The sequence below is a fragment of the Lissotriton helveticus genome, chromosome 8, assembly GCF_964261635.1.
Source record: "Lissotriton helveticus chromosome 8, aLisHel1.1, whole genome shotgun sequence".
NCBI classification, from domain to species: domain Eukaryota; kingdom Metazoa; phylum Chordata; class Amphibia; order Caudata; family Salamandridae; genus Lissotriton; species Lissotriton helveticus.
In genome coordinates this window covers 1291365806-1291386803 of record NC_136069.1, presented here as the reverse complement: position 1 = coordinate 1291386803, position 20998 = coordinate 1291365806, and the positions used below count along the sequence as shown (strand labels likewise).

General features: G+C 43.5%; 1 protein-coding gene across 1 annotated transcript in view; it reads right to left on the bottom strand.

Annotated features, from left to right (window-relative positions):
- MYO16 (myosin XVI) overlaps positions 1–20998 on the bottom strand; it is a 2830569-nt gene that overhangs the window by 389174 nt on the left and 2420397 nt on the right. The window contains exon 31 of the mRNA XM_078658257.1: positions 3881–4188. Coding sequence (XP_078514383.1) covers positions 3881–4188 — 308 coding nt within the window. The remainder of the gene's footprint in view (positions 1–3880; positions 4189–20998) is intronic.

Sequence of the window (20998 nt, the reverse complement as noted above, 5' to 3'; positions counted from 1 at the left end):
GTAATGGAAAGCTTTGGGGTACATGTGGAGCACTCTTAGGGCCTTCCTTTAGCAAAGATAAGACACATTGATCATGCAAATGTTGCATATTATATAAAAGGAACACTGAAATTACTAATAATTTAGGGGGCGTAGTTTCTTTCTCAGACACAGTTCAGGAAATAAAAGTGTGTGTACTGAGTCTGATATTGTTAGCATTACAGGGCTCATGACTGCCTGTCTACAAGTCCGCAGCTCCCCATGATTTAAATACCGGTTTACTCACCTTTTGGGAGGTGAGTGGGACATGCGAAGATAACATGCAAGGTAGATTCTTACACATCTTTACACCATCTACAAGTTTTATCGTTACCTGTAACGGGCTTGTAACAGATCATTTTGAACAAAGATCTACTGTGAGAATGCCTCCCAAACAATGAGACATGCAATTCATTTTCATAAACATGGAGTAACAAATGTCCAAGAATGGCTCTCGCACTGTAATATAATATACATTTATACATGTGGCTGCTTTCCAAAATATATTTGTCTTAAATAAATGTCAGCCTCCGTATGTTATTAATGTGCTTCTTATACAGAGCAAGAGGTATAGACGAATGCCAGAGGTTACCAATTTCTAAATTCTTCAGGCAACCTACTAAAGAATCTCTTTGTATAGACTTCTGTGTTAAGGTAGATGATTCAGTCCTAAGCAAATGGGCTAGAGAATCCACCCTTGCAGATTTTAACTTAAAACAGAATTTTGGAAGGGCACAACTCTATTCTGATTTGAGCTGGGGATGTATTACTAGGAAGTTGGAAGGGCTGCCCGTGCATGTTTAGATTAAGTGATTCCAATTATGTTGTTTCACGGCCACACAGTGGTTCACACCCATATGATATCACCTTCAAGAAAGGCAACAGGGTTTGACCCCCAAAACCCTTTTGAAATGCGAGAAAAGTTGAGGTCAGATCTCCTGCTTTTGATTTCATTTGGGCTTTGTGAGCCAAAAAGGTTCCTTGGTTGTTGATTATATCTAGGTATTTATATTCTGACTCTGGGAACAATTTATGGTTTTTATATACAGGGACCTGATTTCTTATGCTTTTTACTGAATGTTAGCACTTTGGTTTTCTTGATTTCAAAAGTTTATTTGATAAGTTTATATAGTAGTCTTTGCAGACCGACTTTAGTTCTAGCCAGCATGAGGCCATCACCACATTGTGAATTAGTTTTGTGCAGCTCAATAGGAATATCTGCTAAAAAGATGTTAAGTAGGGCTGGAGCAAACACACATTTCTGTTTTAGACCGATGGTGGTTTCTACCTTGTGTGAAGCCATTTTTTAGTCACCAACTTTAACCTGCATCAAATTTTCTGTGTGCAAGATTGCTTTTCTGGTATCGTCCAGACAGCAAGTTGTTGCCAACATTTATAACTCCTCGTTCAAAAGCGGCCATCAAAGCTACGAAACATGCGTGCAATGCTGTGCAAAGATAAGGCTAAGGTATGATGCAGGTGAAGCCCCATGGCTTACTGTCTCTTCACAATTTACCTGATTGTTGACAAATAAGGAAGCAGCCTTGTAACTAACTATTAAAGAAACCAGTGTTTCCAGAGAGAAGGAACACAGATAAAATGTGTTTTGCGAGGATTGGTTAGAGAGACCTCTAGAGAAGGGCGGCCACTCTGGGAACAGCAATAATGAGAACTATTGAAAGTTTAATTACCTTAATTATATTAAATAAAAAGGGGTGCAATGATCAAATCATCACTGCAAAGTGGAGTGTATCGGTTCTAAATCATTAGGCTAAGCTTAATACAATAAAAAGTGACATTTTATTACAAAATCTTTATTATGTAACTTATGTGTATCTTCCTGCTTTCATACTGGTCGCTTCAGCAAACCTTTGCTGATTGTGTCTGGGGTGCAAATTCCAAATCAATCATTTCAATTAGATAACTTAAAGTTCCAACCCCCAAAGGAGGACATGTGTTTCCTGGCCTCAAGAATTAACAACGGGTAATTATTTTATGTGAAGATAGATTTTGGCAGTAAGCAAGTGATTAACATCTGCTCTACATTGTCTCTGTAAAAATAGCTTTTTCCAGTTATTATTTACAATCTGTACTAACAGCTGAAATTGTCAACGTTCATCCTCACTCTCTCGGTACTGTCAAGATCACACACAAAACATTTTGTTATGTATACATTTTAATGTAAACTCCAGACAACTCTTATGTTAAATTTGGGACACACTAAAAATGTCTTTGTATATAAGATAATAATTTGGAACGAGTAGGTTTAAAAAACGTATACACATCATGGGCCAAGCAATAAATATTGGTTCTTCCATTCCATTGAATGTTATTTGGAAGACTTATTTCCCCGTGAGTGAAGCATAGAACTACACCATTTTACAAAAACCTCTAATCCCACTAACTGAGAAAGTCGCAAGCAGCAATGACAAACTTGCTGAAATTACAGGATTGCTATCAAGTACCATCTACCACATAGTCTATCGAGCTAAAAAAAACGAGGACTGACATCGAAACTGAATTCAGAATTCAAATCCCAAATACGACTTGGTTAACTTACGTGGAAATTATTTAAAAATCATTCCAGGCTCGTGAACAATTTACACCCAGTGAAGAATTATAGTGCAAAATAACTAAACTCCTTTAAGACTGTAAAAATGGACTCTAGAAGATAATTCGCCGTGATGGAGAGACATCGGTCCTTTCTTGCTGATCTCATCCATTTTCTGGTTACTTGGGGAAAGTCTTATTAAAAAATGTTTTAACACCTGGCTTTAAATCCCAAGGTCAAAATAGATCCTTCAATGATCATCTTTAGTAAACTCTCCAAATCTTCCATCTAACACTGTTAGAGATGGCTTGTAAAACTATCACAGTAGCAAAGTTGTTACTGCTCAAAAGCTAGAAATCAACCTCAAATCTCTTGTCAGATGGATGGTTGCCTGAAATTACATTTTTCTCTCTCTTATATAGAGATACTCCACCACTGTAACTTGGTGTTAGATGGACTGCCAAATATGGAGGTCTACTAACTGTGTTCCCAAAATGTGGCACTTTTATGCTTCCGATAATTGTAATACATTTTGGCCCTGATTCTGAGTGAGTCAAAGGGTTGAAAGTTGTATTTTATTTAACTTACTCCAGTAGTTACCAGTAGGTGCGATAAACTCCTCACCCTTTATTAAATTTCAGCAGGTTAAATATGCCAGAATTAAAAAGGTGAACAGTGTATGGTATTTACAATGACATGCAGATTTTAATGGACTAAGCACCATGATTAGCATGTCTTTCCCCAAAAACCCAAAATTGGTCTATTTATTCCACCTGATAAATTCCATACTCCAGAGACTGGATTTTATTGAGTGTTATAATTTGCTTCCAACTTCAAGACCCACAATAGGCCAGAGCTTTTGTGCTTTAATTAAAAAAAGCAGACATTTTCTCAGTCACACAGAGGTCAAAGTACTGATGGCAGGTTCCAACTTTTCATTGTTCTTGGCTTTGGTGCTATCCATAGGAAGAATTCATAGAAAATGTAAACAGAGTCCTGTTTTCCCAATCAAAATTTGTCTTCCTTTGTAAAGCACTCGATGAGTTACACACAGCTAGACATTTGTGATTTTTCAGTGTTTTTTTCACGCCTCATTTTTTTAAGTAAATACATATTCATATGGACTATTGTTAGGGCAAAGACATTTGCATAAGTGTTATATTTTCAGTAGTATGACCTCCCAGTACTGCCGAAATTCGGGGACTTTTACACCCTGCGGTCAAAGATTCTATAAAATAAAAAAAATTGAGAAACAATGCATCACATTTAAAGTAATCATTCAGAAAATCATTTGTGTTCTTTATGTCTGACCTTCACTAACTGTTTCCTTGGAAGGCGCAGACAAGCAGGCACTAACAGCCTCATAGGAGGCACTGAGCCTTGTATTGGGGTCCCTCTTTGGTTTAGGAGGAGGCTGTTTCCGTGGCGATGGCAAACTGGAGCTGTCATCCATGCTGAGCACTGAATGCAGGGACAGGGACCTGAAGGATGATTGTGCAACAGATTGTTTCAAGCCATCGACCGCCGAGGGGACAGGCACCGAGCTGGAATGAGAGTGTTCTGGCATCCGGCTACCTACACAGCTGTCTTCTGATAACCTCCCACCTTTGTCATCAGTTCTGTAAGTAAGAAAGGATGGTGACACTCAATATTTGAACAATGACAAGTCAAGCATGCAGGAGAGGACAATTTTAGTAATCAATCTCCAAATAGTGAATAGAAGAAACGACATAAAAGGAGAGTAGTAAGCAGTCAAAGATGGGAGAAAGAAGAGAGATAGGAAAAAGAGGGGGTGAGAAGAAAAAGGGTTCTAACTGTTGTCAAATAATTCAAATGTTTAAATAGCATAATGGGAAATTAGGAGGGAAAATACAAGCAGCATCTCTAAAAGAACAAAAGGACCCATAAGGTAAACATTTGTTGCTGGAATTACAGTTTCTAAACAACGGCTATCAGAAAAATTATACGGTCTCATGGAGCTGTCTGGTAACATTTAAATAATCAACAGAGACCACCTGAAACAAATATACAATACATATTCCGATGGTGTTGGAATACACTCAGTGTGTTAAAATACCCCTCACACACCAAAAGGGCCCTTGGTGTCATGCTTCATCATCGGGGTCTTCCCGCCCCCGCTGCGGGACGGGGCAGTGCTGCGACAAGCGGCTACGCCGGAGCACCTTTTTAATTGTGAGTACTATGTGAGTGATAATGAAGTGAGTGTCAGTGAGGTCAAAAGTGATAGACAGTGAAATTAAAATTAAAAAATACCTGGCCTGGTGTTTAGAAAAAATTATTTAATAGGCACTGGCTGGTATCATTAAAAGGGGTGAGACGGAGTGCAAGATCGGGTTACTAGTCTTGCTCTCCTGTGTGGGTCAACATGTTTCGGGGCGACATGCCCCTTCGTCAGGACCGGGATGTATAGATCCCCCTGTCACTCACTAATGCGCTCCCACAGATAGAGAGTGTTGAGTACGATCAATGTGTATATATAATTTAAATACACGTGAAAAAGCTCGGTCAGTAATACTGATGATGTAAGCTTATTGAATGATGAGACAATGCCCCATGAGCCAAGCTGGGCGAAGGGTATAGAGGGTCCAACTGTGGGGAGACATGGAGAAATAATGCCAGGACTCAACCCCCACACCTCAGTGCTTCCTCCTTCGTCAGTGGCTTCCGTGGCTGTCTGGTAACAATCTGCAGCACTGAACCTCTAACTAGAACTAGAATTTTGGCCCTCATTCTTGAGTGCTATAATTATCACACATAGAAAAATCCAACACCAAGGGGCAGATATACTAACCATTTGTGCGGGATTACATAACGCAAATTGTTGATTTAGGATTTACTTACATACTTACTTACTTTCTATTGCAAAAATGTATTTTCACTCGAAAGTAGACCTGAACTGAATGCAAAGTGGTACTAGTGACGCTTTGCGTAGCTGTGGTCGAGGGGGCATCCTATGAGTGATACATTGGTGTTCACATGTAACTGCTTATGGGTTTTTGTAAAGCTCCATGTATTAAATAAAAATGGCAGACAGGGCTTTGCACTTAAAAATAACACCTATTTGAGGCAGGTGTTAAATTGCAGAAAAGCTTTGGTGTTGCCTACGCTTTCCAACAATGTATGCGTGTTCTACTGTATAACACACATTCAATGTGTGAAAAGTCTTAAACTATGCCTAAGCATAGTATTTTGTACTGGAAGGGTGCATTGGTGCAAGGCAGACTCGAAGAGCGCTGCCACACGGAGAGTGAAACAGCGCCATATCTATGAGACTGTTCTCTGGTTTTCCTTTCATGCAATGCAGTAACTTTGTTGTTGGAAAATCTACCTCCGAGTATTTTGGAATTGTTCACATGAAAAAACTGAGAAGTATGACCTGTTTAATTAATTCCAGACAATGCAGATTATTTTGCGCATGATATTTTCCGGGTTTGACAAACATGCACAATTCAGAATGTAAAATTCTGATCTTTGCGATAAGTTGCCACATTCATCAGAATCTTACGGACGATTCGTATAGAAGGCCTGTGACTATTTTCTAAGAATGAGTCTAGTGAAGGAAAAGTGATGAGGAGTGGTGTCGAATCGATCATGTACTGTCATCAAATAAAAAGAATGCACTCAACACACTGGAAAATTACCAAGGAAAATAAAGCTAAAAAGTGTACAATAATACATGTAATAAAAGCTGGGCTTTTAACATTTAATATTATAAATGAAAACGAACAGCACTGTGGTAGCCTTTGGAAGTCTCTTTTACTGAGTTTCGGTTCCTAAAGAGTATAGTATTAATGCCTAGATGCATCAAACAGAATTGCATTCGCAAACGGTGCGAATCGCAAAATTCGGCCATTTGTGAATGCAATTCATGGTTTTGGGATGCATCAAATGTAAAGTTATTTTCGCTATTTTAGGAATCCCAAAATATTTTGCGAGTTCGGTAAAAAATCGCTAAATTTGCGAATCGCAATGAAATTGCGAAAAATTGCAATGCATGAAAAGTCGCAATTTGCGATTTTTAATAAATCGCAAATTGGAATTCTTAAAATTAGAAGAAGATGAACCTGGTGCTAATTTAACTAACTTTTTTCCCTGCAGCTGACAATCATCAGTGCTGCATATAAGGACCTCATAGACCTTGATTTTGCATTTCAGGATGGCTCAGGATGGCTGCAGGCAGAGGTTGAGAGTAGCTGCAGGATGGAGGAGAAGGCTCATACAAGAGAGAATCTTCAGAGTGCGCATTACCTTACTAGGGCAGACTGAAGCAGAGATCTTTGCTAAGTATAGGTTGAATGCTAACTTAATTTTAGACTTAATTCAAGAATTGGACCCAATTTTGCAGAGGCAAACACGCAGGACACAAGCAATACCAACCCATGTGCAGGTATTGTGTTCACTGCACCTCCTTGCTTCTGGGTCATTTCAGGGAGCAATAGCCATTGCTAGTGGTGTCTCCCAGAGTTCACTTTCCAGATGTTTTAATGCCTTTCTAAATGCTATGTTACAAAGAATAAGGTATCATATTAAATTTCCAAGCACTCAACAGGAGTTGATGAAAACCAAACTAGATTTCTACAACATGGCTCAATTTCCACATGTGATTGGCTGTGTAGATGGCACACATGTTCCCATTTGCCCACCCTCTGAAAATGAGTATATCTTTCGCAATAGAAAATGCTTCCATTCCCTTAACATCCAAGCAATTTGTAATTCCAAAACCATCATCACAGACATAGTTGCTAGTTACCCTGGAACTGCCCATGACTCCTACATTTTTAGACACAGTGCCATTTATGCTAGACTGCTTGCTGGTCAATTTGGGGATGGATATCTGCTTGGTAAATATTTTTTTCAAAATTGATAGAGATTTTCCTTTTAACTCCACACTTTTTCTCTGTGCATTTTTAAAAATCCATTGTTTTCTATTACAGGAGATAGTGCCTATGCAGTAAGGTCTTATATTTTAACACCATACCTAAATCCCACTTCCAGGAAAGAGCAGCATTACAACCAGGCTCACATAACTACCAGGAATGTCATAGAAAGGACTTTTGGGGTGATGAAATCACGCTTTCGAATACTTCATAAGACTGGTGGAGCATTACAATATCAACCAGACATTTGCTGCAAAATAGTTGCAGCATGTGCAATGCTGCACAATCTAGCAACAGAGAGAGGCATAGAACTTGAAGAAGAAGATGTTTTACCTCAACAAGACAATCAACCTCCTCAACCACAAGCAAGAGCACATGGACCAGAGGCAGCAGAGGGGAGAAGGAGAAGGGCAGAGATCACACAGCATTACTTCTGAATGAGGTAGGAAACATACTCTGTATTTTATTGATTTGAAATCAGTGTACATTTTTATTCAGAGTGAAACATAAATGCATTAAATTCATGGACTTTGTTTGTTTTGCAAACTAAAAACTGAACTTTAAATTAGAAATGTTGAAATGATAAACATTGCCCCATAGGTAACTTTGAAATTATTAATACCAATCAAGATGCATCACAGACATGTCATTTCTTATGGCCACGCACTCCTAATGCCTTTCCTGCATTTTTTTCACTGTGCATGGCCATATTACTTGCATCAATCTGCTTTCTATTACTGTGCCGTGTGCTACTTAAGCAATGCTCCATTGTGCCACTCACAGCACTGCTGGCACCACTCTCCCCCATTGGTAGTTGTTTTTCTTGGGAATCATTAGAATGTGAATTTCCAGAGGGATCATAGTTAGTTCCCATTCCCTTTTGAATATGTTCAAATGTTTTCATCAAGAGTACCTGGGTTGAAAGGGTCTGCTTGCAGAGGGCACTTGTACAATTGGAAAGGCGAGCCATTTGCCTGTTATGAGCCTGCATGTTGTTCAGAAGTCGTACCTGCCTTTTGCCACTTATATTTTGATGTTTTTGCATCAATGTGCACATGGTCTCCAAACAGTTAGCAATGCGGTCAAGCTTCAATGATGATGTTTCATGCCCTGTCTTCATTACATTTATCATTTCATTCATACTGCTTGTGAAGGAACCCATTTGCTTGCTGATATGTCCAAGTTTCCCTTTAATTAATCTAATGTCTTTCCCTTGCAGGCGCTGTATCTTGAGTATTTTGTCTTCCACAAGATTGCCAGTGATGGGACCCTCTCCAAAATGTCCACTTTCAGTCACATTACCTCTGCGCAAAGAAAACTGCTGAAGTCTCCTTCGCCTACTCAGCCTGCTATTTGTGACTGTGGTAGTGCTTTGAGGTTGCTTTCCAACAACATTGTCATTCTACTCTGTTTCTGAATCAGTTTGGAGCAGTTGTCGCACTCTCTGTCTTTCCCCTGTTTGTAAAATGGATGCTGATGTGCTAGGGGCATTTCCCTCTTCATTTTCTTGAACTTCTTGGTTATTGAAATCCCTCAAACCCTGCTCAATTATTTCCTGCAGTGCCTCTATGATTAAAGAAATGCAAACATGTAGTTATTAAAAGTTTGCACTTTCCTAAACGTAATTAATAAAAGGTTATTTTCTACACATTCACATGATCCCAGTCTCATCCTTAACAGTTCTTTATAGTAATAAAGTTTGAATTGCAATGTGATGTTTTGTGTACAGGATGGACTTTAAAAAAACTACAACTCCCATAACGCACTGCTTCAAGTTCCCAAACATTAATTAACTGTTGTTGGTGACACACAGGTAAGATATCAAACACAAGATAAATGAAAACCTTGTATTCCAACTACTTTCACAAGACTCTTGCAATTTTTAGTGTCCATTCAGACAATCAACAGCATGTACAGTTCTCTTACCTTCAGATGGAGTTGGAACCTCAGAAGTATCAATGTCTATGACTCCAATAACAGCCTCAGTCAACAGTGTGCCTTCCACCATGTCTTCCAGGGGGGTGTTGGGTCGATCCCTGGGTGTTCCACCTCCAGTTTTCTTAGAAGCTTTAATCCTGTTTGCTAGCTTCTCTTTTGCACGACTGCTCAGGTCATACCATCTTTTTTGTAAATTATTTATGTCACGATGTGCCACTCCTACCACGTTAACCTTTGCTTGTATGGCAATCCATAGGTTTCTTTTCACAGCTTCAGGAACCTTGAGAGACAGCTTACCAAAAAGCTGTTCCTGTCTTGCAGTCACCTCCTCAATTAAAATTTCCAACTCTTGATCAGAAAACTTAATTTTCCTTTTCCTGGCTGGCCCCTCTTCAACAGGATTCTCATTTTCCATTTTTCAAAAGGTTTCTCAGGCACACACAGCAGCAGCAACCTCCTGGGAAAGCACACAGAGCAAACTGCCAAACTTCACCTTCAAAAAAGGGAGCAGCTGTGCCTAATTGCTGTACTGGCTTTCAGGCAGTTGATGTAATGAAATTCATCATGTGTGCAAAATCGCAAATTGTGATATCGCATAATGCGAATTCGCAAATTCACTGCGATTCGGTAAAATTTGCGAATATTACTGAATCGCTAAAAAATTGCAAATAAAATGATGCATTGACTTTTGCGATTCCGTATTTGCGATTCCTTATTTTTTGCAAATAAGGAATCGCAAAAAAAACGTTGATGCATCTACCCATAAGAGTATAGGATTAGTAGAATCATATCAATTGCATGGGCACCGGTTGGAAAATGGATGTCTTCATTATAAAACTGACTTTAACACAATGCCAGTTTTATAATGTGATTTATGTACTTTAACAAAAAGCCATTTTTTGCATGGTTGAGAACCTGCCTTTGTATTTTTTAAACTCAATACAAGTACCACACGTACTGGCTTATATTAAGACAACATGGTGTTACATTTAGATTTGTTATCTTTAAATACCCTTGTGATTACTAACTGCAACAATGTCTTCCTTGGAAATACTATAATTAACCAGAGTGAAAACACATTACCCAGTGAGCACACCGGGTTTATCTTCTGTTTCTTTGTGTTCTTAAATGGGCATTCATTGCACAGTGATCTCATGCAGGATCCCAGTTGTGGTAAGGTTCGAAACTCCATCCAAAAATATGAATTTTGAATGATATTGTGCTGCATGCCTCATTCTACAATGTGTGGAATAGGGTGGGATATTTACCACTATGGCCCCGATTATGAGTTATTTATCGGGCCATAAAAACAGATAACCAGGGTGTTGGTATTTATTGGGCCTTGTAAAATTATTGATTTCAAGAGTTTTCCAGAACTAAATGATGAATAAAATATAGATTTAGATGCTTTCTGTGGCAAAATGTACACGTATCAGTATGCATGTGCCATTTCCCCTGGTGAATTTCAGTTGGCTTGGCCCACTGAAATCCCCCTTGTGAAAATTTTGGGGGAGGTGTGGTAATTACTGCTAAACTTGTGATTCTGATTCCTGTGCACAGGTGCTGGACAAAAATGTGCTTTTTAGGGTTACCTAAAGCCCTTGCAAATACCGTTAGATGTTTACAGTGTGTGGTAAATACATCTTTTCCCAAGTTTTTTAAATGAGGCACACGATGTGGAATCAGTATTTAACAAACAAAAATCTGAACGTTTAGTCCCCCCCCCCCACCCACCACCCCCGTCCTGGCTTGTCCTCCATTACACCTTAGATGGTTTGACCTGTCAGAATAAGGGAAAAAATTGTACACACTCACATAACTTGAAATTCGCATTGCTTTGCAAACTTCTATTTCTACAGGGAACAACATTTTGCCCTGAACTTGTAATGAGGACCATAGTCTCATATCATTTTTTGGGGTAGAACATGCTACGATTTACGATGAATAACTGAAAGCAAAATGTAAAGAGTTATATTTATACCAGTTTTTATAAATAATCCAAATACATTTTAATGGATATAACTGCCAAGTGGCCTCATATCATATGTGACATCACCAATCCCGGCTTTTCAGCAGCAAACAGCACGTTCAGTTTTCCTTTCTATTTGTAATTATGGGTAAAGCTACCAAGCTATTCTATGTGGAGGTGATTGACTCCGCGCTGATTTTAATTGTGTGGCAAGAGCGTGCTTTGGATGTGCTCCAGTTCTTTTACCCCCGCAGTGCCATACTCACCTGGCAACATCGAAACTTTGAGACAGTCAAAAATTAACATCACGAAGATTGCACGGTAAAGATACTGTCTCACGAATTGCATCTTGGGAGTTCGAGTGTGGCCAACGACGGTGCGTGTAATCAAGCACTTTACTGGGACATTGCACACGAGAGGACACACCTTCGAAAAAGGCTATTCGCCGAAACGCGTCAGGTGCCTCTGACACGTGATCACCTGTGCCATTTGAAATAAAGCATCTTTGTCCAGGAACCGGGTTGTGGCGCATTTCTTGGTTGGATGTAAGATTGCGGGAATTGCTGTCTCCCGTATTTTGCCATGACCGCCCTGCAGGGTCGGGGGTCTCCGTCGGCAACACACCTTGAAAATTATTTAATTGGGGGACATGACCCGCTCTCCTCAACACAAGCCTAAGGAATGCCGGCGATTTGTGTGTTACGGGATGAGAAAGGGAGCAGAGCGAGGCCCACTGCCTTGCTTAGCCGGTCCTGGACTCCGCGCTGATTTTAATTGTGTGGCAAGAGCGTGCTTTGGATGTGCTCCAGTTCTTTTACCCCCGCAGTGCCATACTCACCTGGCAACATCGAAACTTTGAGACAGTCAAAAATTAACATCACGAAGATTGCACGGTAAAGATACTGTCTCACGAATTGCATCTTGGGAGTTCGAGTGTGGCCAACGACGGTGCGTGTAATCAAGCACTTTACTGGGACATTGCACACGAGAGGACACACCTTCGAAAAAGGCTATTCGCCGAAACGCGTCAGGTGCCTCTGACACGTGATCACCTGTGCCATTTGAAATAAAGCATCTTTGTCCAGGAACCGGGTTGTGGCGCATTTTTTGGTTGGATGTAAGATTGCGGGAATTGCTGTCTCCCGTATTTTGCCATGACCGCCCTGCAGGGTCGGGGGTCCCCGTCGGCAGCACACCTTGAAAATTATTTAATTGGGGGACATGACCCGCTCTCCTCAACACAAGCCTAAGGAATGCCGGCGATTTGTGTGTTACGGGATGAGAAAGGGAGCAGAGCGAGGCCCACTGCCTTGCTTAGCCGGTCCTGGACTCCGCGCTGATTTTAATTGTGTGGCAAGAGCGTGCTTTGGATGTGCTCCAGTTCTTTTACCCCCGCAGTGCCATACTCACCTGGCAACATCGAAACTTTGAGACAGTCAAAAATTAACATCACGAAGATTGCACGGTAAAGATACTGTCTCACGAATTGCATCTTGGGAGTTCGAGTGTGGCCAACGACGGTGCGTGTAATCAAGCACTTTACTGGGACATTGCACACGAGAGGACACACCTTCGAAAAAGGCTATTCGCCGAAACGCGTCAGGTGCCTCTGACACGTGATCACCTGTGCCATTTGAAATAAAGCATCTTTGTCCAGGAACCGGGTTGTGGCGCATTTCTTGGTTGGATGTAAGATTGCGGGAATTGCTGTCTCCCGTATTTTGCCATGACCGCCCTGCAGGGTCGGGGGTCCCCGTCGGCAGCACACCTTGAAAATTATTTAATTGGGGGACATGACCCGCTCTCCTCAACACAAGCCTAAGGAATGCCGGCGATTTGTGTGTTACGGGATGAGAAAGGGAGCAGAGCGAGGCCCACTGCCTTGCTTAGCCGGTCCTGGACTCCGCGCTGATTTTAATTGTGTGGCAAGAGCGTGCTTTGGATGTGCTCCAGTTCTTTTACCCCCGCAGTGCCATACTCACCTGGCAACATCGAAACTTTGAGACAGTCAAAAATTAACATCACGAAGATTGCACGGTAAAGATACTGTCTCACGAATTGCATCTTGGGAGTTCGAGTGTGGCCAACGACGGTGCGTGTAATCAAGCACTTTACTGGGACATTGCACACGAGAGGACACACCTTCGAAAAAGGCTATTCGCCGAAACGCGTCAGGTGCCTCTGACACGTGATCACCTGTGCCATTTGAAATAAAGCATCTTTGTCCAGGAACCGGGTTGTGGCGCATTTCTTGGTTGGATGTAAGATTGCGGGAATTGCTGTCTCCCGTATTTTGCCATGACCGCCCTGCAGGGTCGGGGGTCCCCGTCGGCAGCACACCTTGAAAATTATTTAATTGGGGGACATGACCCGCTCTCCTCAACACAAGCCTAAGGAATGCCGGCGATTTGTGTGTTACGGGATGAGAAAGGGAGCAGAGCGAGGCCCACTGCCTTGCTTAGCCGGTCCTGGACTCCGCGCTGATTTTAATTGTGTGGCAAGAGCGTGCTTTGGATGTGCTCCAGTTCTTTTACCCCCGCAGTGCCATACTCACCTGGCAACATCGAAACTTTGAGACAGTCAAAAATTAACATCACGAAGATTGCACGGTAAAGATACTGTCTCACGAATTGCATCTTGGGAGTTCGAGTGTGGCCAACGACGGTGCGTGTAATCAAGCACTTTACTGGGACATTGCACACGAGAGGACACACCTTCGAAAAAGGCTATTCGCCGAAACGCGTCAGGTGCCTCTGACACGTGATCACCTGTGCCATTTGAAATAAAGCATCTTTGTCCAGGAACCGGGTTGTGGCGCATTTCTTGGTTGGATGTAAGATTGCGGGAATTGCTGTCTCCCGTATTTTGCCATGACCGCCCTGCAGGGTCGGGGGTCCCCGTCGGCAGCACACCTTGAAAATTATTTAATTGGGGGACATGACCCGCTCTCCTCAACACAAGCCTAAGGAATGCCGGCGATTTGTGTGTTACGGGATGAGAAAGGGAGCAGAGCGAGGCCCACTGCCTTGCTTAGCCGGTCCTGGACTCCGCGCTGATTTTAATTGTGTGGCAAGAGCGTGCTTTGGATGTGCTCCAGTTCTTTTACCCCCGCAGTGCCATACTCACCTGGCAACATCGAAACTTTGAGACAGTCAAAAATTAACATCACGAAGATTGCACGGTAAAGATACTGTCTCACGAATTGCATCTTGGGAGTTCGAGTGTGGCCAACGACGGTGCGTGTAATCAAGCACTTTACTGGGACATTGCACACGAGAGGACACACCTTCGAAAAAGGCTATTCGCCGAAACGCGTCAGGTGCCTCTGACACGTGATCACCTGTGCCATTTGAAATAAAGCATCTTTGTCCAGGAACCGGGTTGTGGCGCATTTCTTGGTTGGATGTAAGATTGCGGGAATTGCTGTCTCCCGTATTTTGCCATGACCGCCCTGCAGGGTCGGGGGTCCCCGTCGGCAGCACACCTTGAAAATTATTTAATTGGGGGACATGACCCGCTCTCCTCAACACAAGCCTAAGGAATGCCGGCGATTTGTGTGTTACGGGATGAGAAAGGGAGCAGAGCGAGGCCCACTGCCTTGCTTAGCCGGTCCTGGACTCCGCGCTGATTTTAATTGTGTGGCAAGAGCGTGCTTTGGATGTGCTCCAGTTCTTTTACCCCCGCAGTGCCATACTCACCTGGCAACATCGAAACTTTGAGACAGTCAAAAATTAACATCACGAAGATTGCACGGTAAAGATACTGTCTCACGAATTGCATCTTGGGAGTTCGAGTGTGGCCAACGACGGTGCGTGTAATCAAGCACTTTACTGGGACATTGCACACGAGAGGACACACCTTCGAAAAAGGCTATTCGCCGAAACGCGTCAGGTGCCTTTGACACGTGATCACCTGTGCCATTTGAAATAAAGCATCTTTGTCCAGGAATCGGGTTGTGGCGCATTTCTTGGTTGGATGTAAGATTGCGGGAATTGCTGTCTCCCGTATTTTGCCATGACCGCCCTGCAGGGTCGGGGGTCCCCGTCGGCAGCACACCTTGAAAATTATTTAATTGGGGGACATGACCCGCTCTCCTCAACACAAGCCTAAGGAATGCCGGCGATTGGTGTGTTACGGGATGAGAAAGGGAGCAGAGCGAGGCCCACTGCCTTGCTTAGCCGGTCCTGGACTCCGCGCTGATTTTAATTGTGTGGCAAGAGCGTGCTTTGGATGTGCTCCAGTTCTTTTACCCCCGCAGTGCCATACTCACCTGGCAACATCGAAACTTTGAGACAGTCAAAAATTAACATCACGAAGATTGCACGGTAAAGATACTGTCTCACGAATTGCATCTTGGGAGTTCGAGTGTGGCCAACGACGGTGCGTGTAATCAAGCACTTTACTGGGACATTGCACACGAGAGGACACACCTTCGAAAAAGGCTATTCGCCGAAACGCGTCAGGTGCCTCTGACACGTGATCACCTGTGCCATTTGAAATAAAGCATCTTTGTCCAGGAACCGGGTTGTGGCGCATTTCTTGGTTGGATGTAAGATTGCGGGAATTGCTGTCTCCCGTATTTTGCCATGACCGCCCTGCAGGGTCGGGGGTCCCCGTCGGCAGCACACCTTGAAAAAAAAAAATATATATATATATATATAATATATATATATATATATATATATATATATATATATATATATATATATATAACTAATACATATATATATATTTTATATTTTTTACAAGGTTACTAACATTAGCTACGGTAAGACCTCCACCCTGAATCCTCCTGACCTCCTCCCCCCTACTGTCTCCCCTCTGCTGTGAGCATGCAACAGACCTCCTACGCTGCACAAAAGAAACAGATTACTTTTTTCAAACTTTAGAGCAGCCCTATGGAAACAAGCATGCATTTTTATTCTGGTTTACATGATGACTTGGCCTTTTTCCCCAAAAACCGGGACATGTACTTAAAATTAGGAAAAGCATTGGGATCATGGGGACACTGGGACTGTCCTTTGAAAACCAGGCCTGTCTGGGAAAATCCGGGAATTCTGGTCACCCTACTTCCACACTGTGAGAAGTTGGCCTGGCATATGCTGTCCACTATTCTAGTAGGCACCTTGCACCAGTCCAAATGACCCTCATTGATGGAAGGTTTAAAGACAACCTATATAGAAAGCTATCCTAGTGGTAGCTGTGGAGAGCAGCCTTCAGGCTAAGTCTTGAAGGAATGTAAAGCAGCTTGTTTTACCAGTCCCTAATATCATGAATGACCAAATGAAAGGAGAACCACACCATGTATATATGTAAAATATATGTATTTATTGTAAACACATCCCTCTAGTTTCTTTATGAGGCTATTGGCAAAAGTACTTACAGTAAACTTATTTAGCACACAGTAAATTAGCACAATATACGTTGAGCCCTAGGGGCGTACCAAACCATAGAAAGTGGTATAAGAACCACGACTGACATATACAAGGCCTAGAGCCTTCAGAACTGCTGGGGCCACCAGAAACCACCCAAGGTAGTGACATGGGGACCCACGGTGGACGCGTACAGTGTCTAAACACAGCGTGAATCACCATTCACTTCTATGGGGAAAGTTACAGATTAAGGACATTTGGAAGAGTTCTTGGAGCAAATCCCTTTAGAAATAGGCAGTTCTAGAGTTAATACCCATGGAAGCACCAGAGTACTCAAGTTACCTCACCCTGGGAAGCCGGGTGCAAAGGTGTCTTTTGATGTCGGGTTTAGTCGTCATTTTCAATGGCGATCTGCTGCAAAGTGCTGATGACGACCAAGTCAAAAATGTCCGGGTGGATCCAAGGGTGGATCGGAGATCTAAAGAACCTGAAAGCAGAGGATACAGATTCTGGGTCACTTGCCAGTGACCAGGAAGGTGATGAGCGGATGCTCACCAATGTAGGATGCTTTCAGATGAAGAAGATGAAGCTTGACTCTTCAGCCACGAGGACCAGGTGCTGGATTCAAGCTGTCCCACAAAGGACGTCGAGTGCTGCGGTGTCGGTATCCATATTGGACCCGATAAACCTTGGCAACAGCAACCCATGGAGAAAGCAAAGATTGGCTTTGGTGTAGACCAGCAAGGATTGAGGGATGTACCACTAGGTGGGGAGTCAGGGCACGTCTGGAGCAACCAGGAAAGCCCAAGAAACAGAAAAGTTACCTTCATGGAGACCCACCAGTTGACGGACCATGGATCGCGAAGGAGCCTCAAGAGCAAACGCTAGAAGCAAGCCCACGGAACACTTGTGGAGTGTAGGCCCACAATCTTCAGAGCAAATGGTGCTCGTGGCTTGGACTACAAGTAGTCCAATGCACAACTTTGAGAAAGCTTGAGAAGTGAATGTACTTGCAAATGTGTACGGTGTCCAGGGTTTCCAGTTCCACGTCACTCGTAAGGGCTGCGGGTTTCAGCTTTGCTGGGATCTCGTGTGGGACTCTGAGAAGACTGGAAGTCTGTGTCCTGAGTCACAAATCCTTTGGGATCCAGCGGGAGCCTTGGCAATGCAGACCAGCAAGATGCTTTGTTGGTGCATGTTTGAACAGGGCAGTCACTCCTTGACCCCAAGGGAGATTCTTCCATCATCTAGTCGAAATAGAATGTCGAAGTTCCAGGATAAATGTTGCAGAGTTTCGTCCGAGTGTAATCTGAAGTCCTGGGTTCCTTTACTTATACTAAGTTTTGGGGTTGGACATACTCTGGGGACCCACCTATGGGAGGGTCAGGGAAGAGGGGTGGTTACACTCATTCCCTTTTCCAGTTTCACACCGGAGCAGGGGATGAGTGCCCCTGCAACCGGTATTGACTGGGGTATGCACAGGGACACCAAGTGTGCCCCCAGCACTGTCTGAAAAGCATTCTATGAATGCACCCACCCAGACCCAATACACTAAAGCCTGTCTGGGAGGTGGTTACACCTCCCTGTGACAGGAAACCTATTGTCCAGGCCTCCGCTGCAGAAGTTTCGTCCAGCAGCAGGAGGTAAGACTTGTGTCTGTAGCATCCATTTTGTGACGCTGGGGCTCTTTTAAACTATTACCTCTTAGGTTAGTGTGTAAATGTCTTCTCCCTCTAGCAGGACTGGCAGGGGGGGGGGGGTTGATTCCAAAGTGTTTGACACCAAACACACATGTTTCGATGCAGCCATTCCAAAGTTAGCATTTACAGCGAGGGTATGCACTTAAGAGTATATGGTCTGGCTACATCACAGAACAGCATCAGAGAATAGATTCTGAAAGCTGCAGAGGGGTCCTGCTCATGCATGGGTACCCTCTCACACAAAACCAAGCACTCTGCCTTCAGGATTGATAAGGCCTGCCATAGGAGTGACTTATAGGTTTATATGTGTCAGTGATTAAAGGTAGATATAGGTAACCTATATCTTAGTAAGGGGTGCAACTACCACCTTACCCAGGGCTGCAGTAGCAGACCTGTGGTACCATTTTGGAAGGCTTCCAAGGGGTAGCATAATACATGCTTCAGCCCCTGGTAGGCCTCTGGGGTACCTATGCCCTTAGTACCTAAGGTACCATATACTAGGGACTCACAATGGTAACCAAGTAACCAATCTGGAGTGTACCTAAAGTACATGCAATCAATTTAGAGAGGAAAGCAGATAGGCTGGGGTCCTGAATAGCAGCCCAGCCAAACTAAGTCAAAAACCATCAAAACACCCGAAAAAAGTGGGGGCAACCATGTAGTCAGGTACCTCCTTCCTACATAACCCCCCCCTAAACGAAATGAGATGAGGCTAACCTTGTCCAGGTGTGCCTTTATTGACTAAGTGGCCATATAAGGAAGTACCTGCACTAGCATGGTTACCCCCTGTCTTATGGTCCACTAAGCAATCCCTCACCCTAAGGGTATGAGAGGGTCTCCACCATAGGGCATTACTACCTGTGGTGTGTTTTGGTAAAGTAAAATGCTGGTGAGGTGTCTGAGTGGGGAAATGAGGCCCTAATAGGGTCGGTTTCAGCTTCCTCAGATCACTGGTCACCATGGATGCCTTTCTTTCCATGACTGAGTTATAATTGTCTCGAAAGGTCAACCTTTGGATGCCTACAGTTTTAGGGTTGGGTCCCTTTGGTGGGGACACGGGAGGAACATGGTAGGGTTGGGACCACTGGGTCCCAGGTTTGCCTTTGTCCATCAGATCCTTTCTGGGGGTGGTCCCTATTCAACATAAAAAGGGGTCCCTTAGTGGTTTGAGGAATTATCACTTTCCTAGGGCTACTAGACTGGGTGCCCCATATCTGCTGATAAGGGGGGTTCCTCTGGACGGGGAGCCCTATGGGGCTCACTGTCCTCCCTGAACTCTTCAGCCCTGGGCTGACTGAGGAAGCGTAGAGAGGGGCAGGTTACCTGCTTCAGACTGGGTACCACCTTGGAAGGGTCCCCTGCCATCAGATGTGTTGCCAGGACAAGCCTGACTACCTCTGGGGCAGTTCCTATACTAGGGGTATGATAAGTTCCCTGAGGAGGCTGACCCTTCCCTATAGTCTGGAGGGAAGAAGTCTGTTATTCACCCATTGTGCTCTCTTGTGGAGGAGAGTGGGTCATTCTTTCAGGCTCCATCACTCCACAATTTCCCTGGGGTTGTGCTGTGGCCGTCACAGTCCCACTAACTCTCTCAGGTATTACCAGCATTCTCAGATGGGATTGGTGTTCAACTTCAGCCCAGTCTGAAATCTCCAGATCATTGCCCAGTAGGCAATCTACAGGCAAGATAGGGTACACTGCCACTCTCTTTGGGCCTGAGACCCCTCCCCAGCTGAGATTGACTATGGCCATGGGGTGATCTGTCCTGACACCACCAATGTTTGGTCACCTGGTACTTAAACTCAGGTAAAAGCTGTTGAGGGGGGACTAGTTTCCCTGTCACCATGGTGACACTAGTCCCTGTGTCCCTGTAGGCCACAGCTTTCTGACCATTGATTATGGGCTCCTGTCTCTACCTGCCCAAAGCATTGGGACCCATGGTAAAAGTGGCAAATCCCAAATCACAGACTGAGGAGGCTTGTGAGGGGGGCCTGTCTAAACTAGGGCCTACCTCTGTTCCCCATGAGAATGCACCTAACTTTTTGGGTACATTACTATCACCTGGGGGATTACTACTAGTAGTACCAGGAGGAATGGTAGTATTTGTTGGAGGACCATTTTCTTTATTGCCAATCCTGGGGCAACTGGGATCAGTTTTCCAGTGCCCAGGCTTTTTACAAACATGACAATATGGTTTCTTTTCAGGAGAGGAAGGAGTTTGGGACCCATCCCCAGAAGTAAGTTTTTGGGGCCCTATAGGGGATTTGCGTTTTGATTTATCCCCACCTTTCTCTTGGGACTTGGTAGAATCTTTCTTCTGGTCACCACCTTGATTCTTAGGCCTCACCCTGGTTCTGACCCATTTGTCTGCCTTCTTTCCCAATTCTTGGAGAGAGGTCAGATCAGAGTCCATCAGGTACTGGTGTAAAAGCTGGTTTTGACAATGATTAAGGATCTGCTCCCTCATAAACAAATTGTACAATCCTACAAAGTCATGCACTTTGCTGCCCAATAACCAGCCCTCCAGCGCCTTAGTAGCACAATCTAATAAG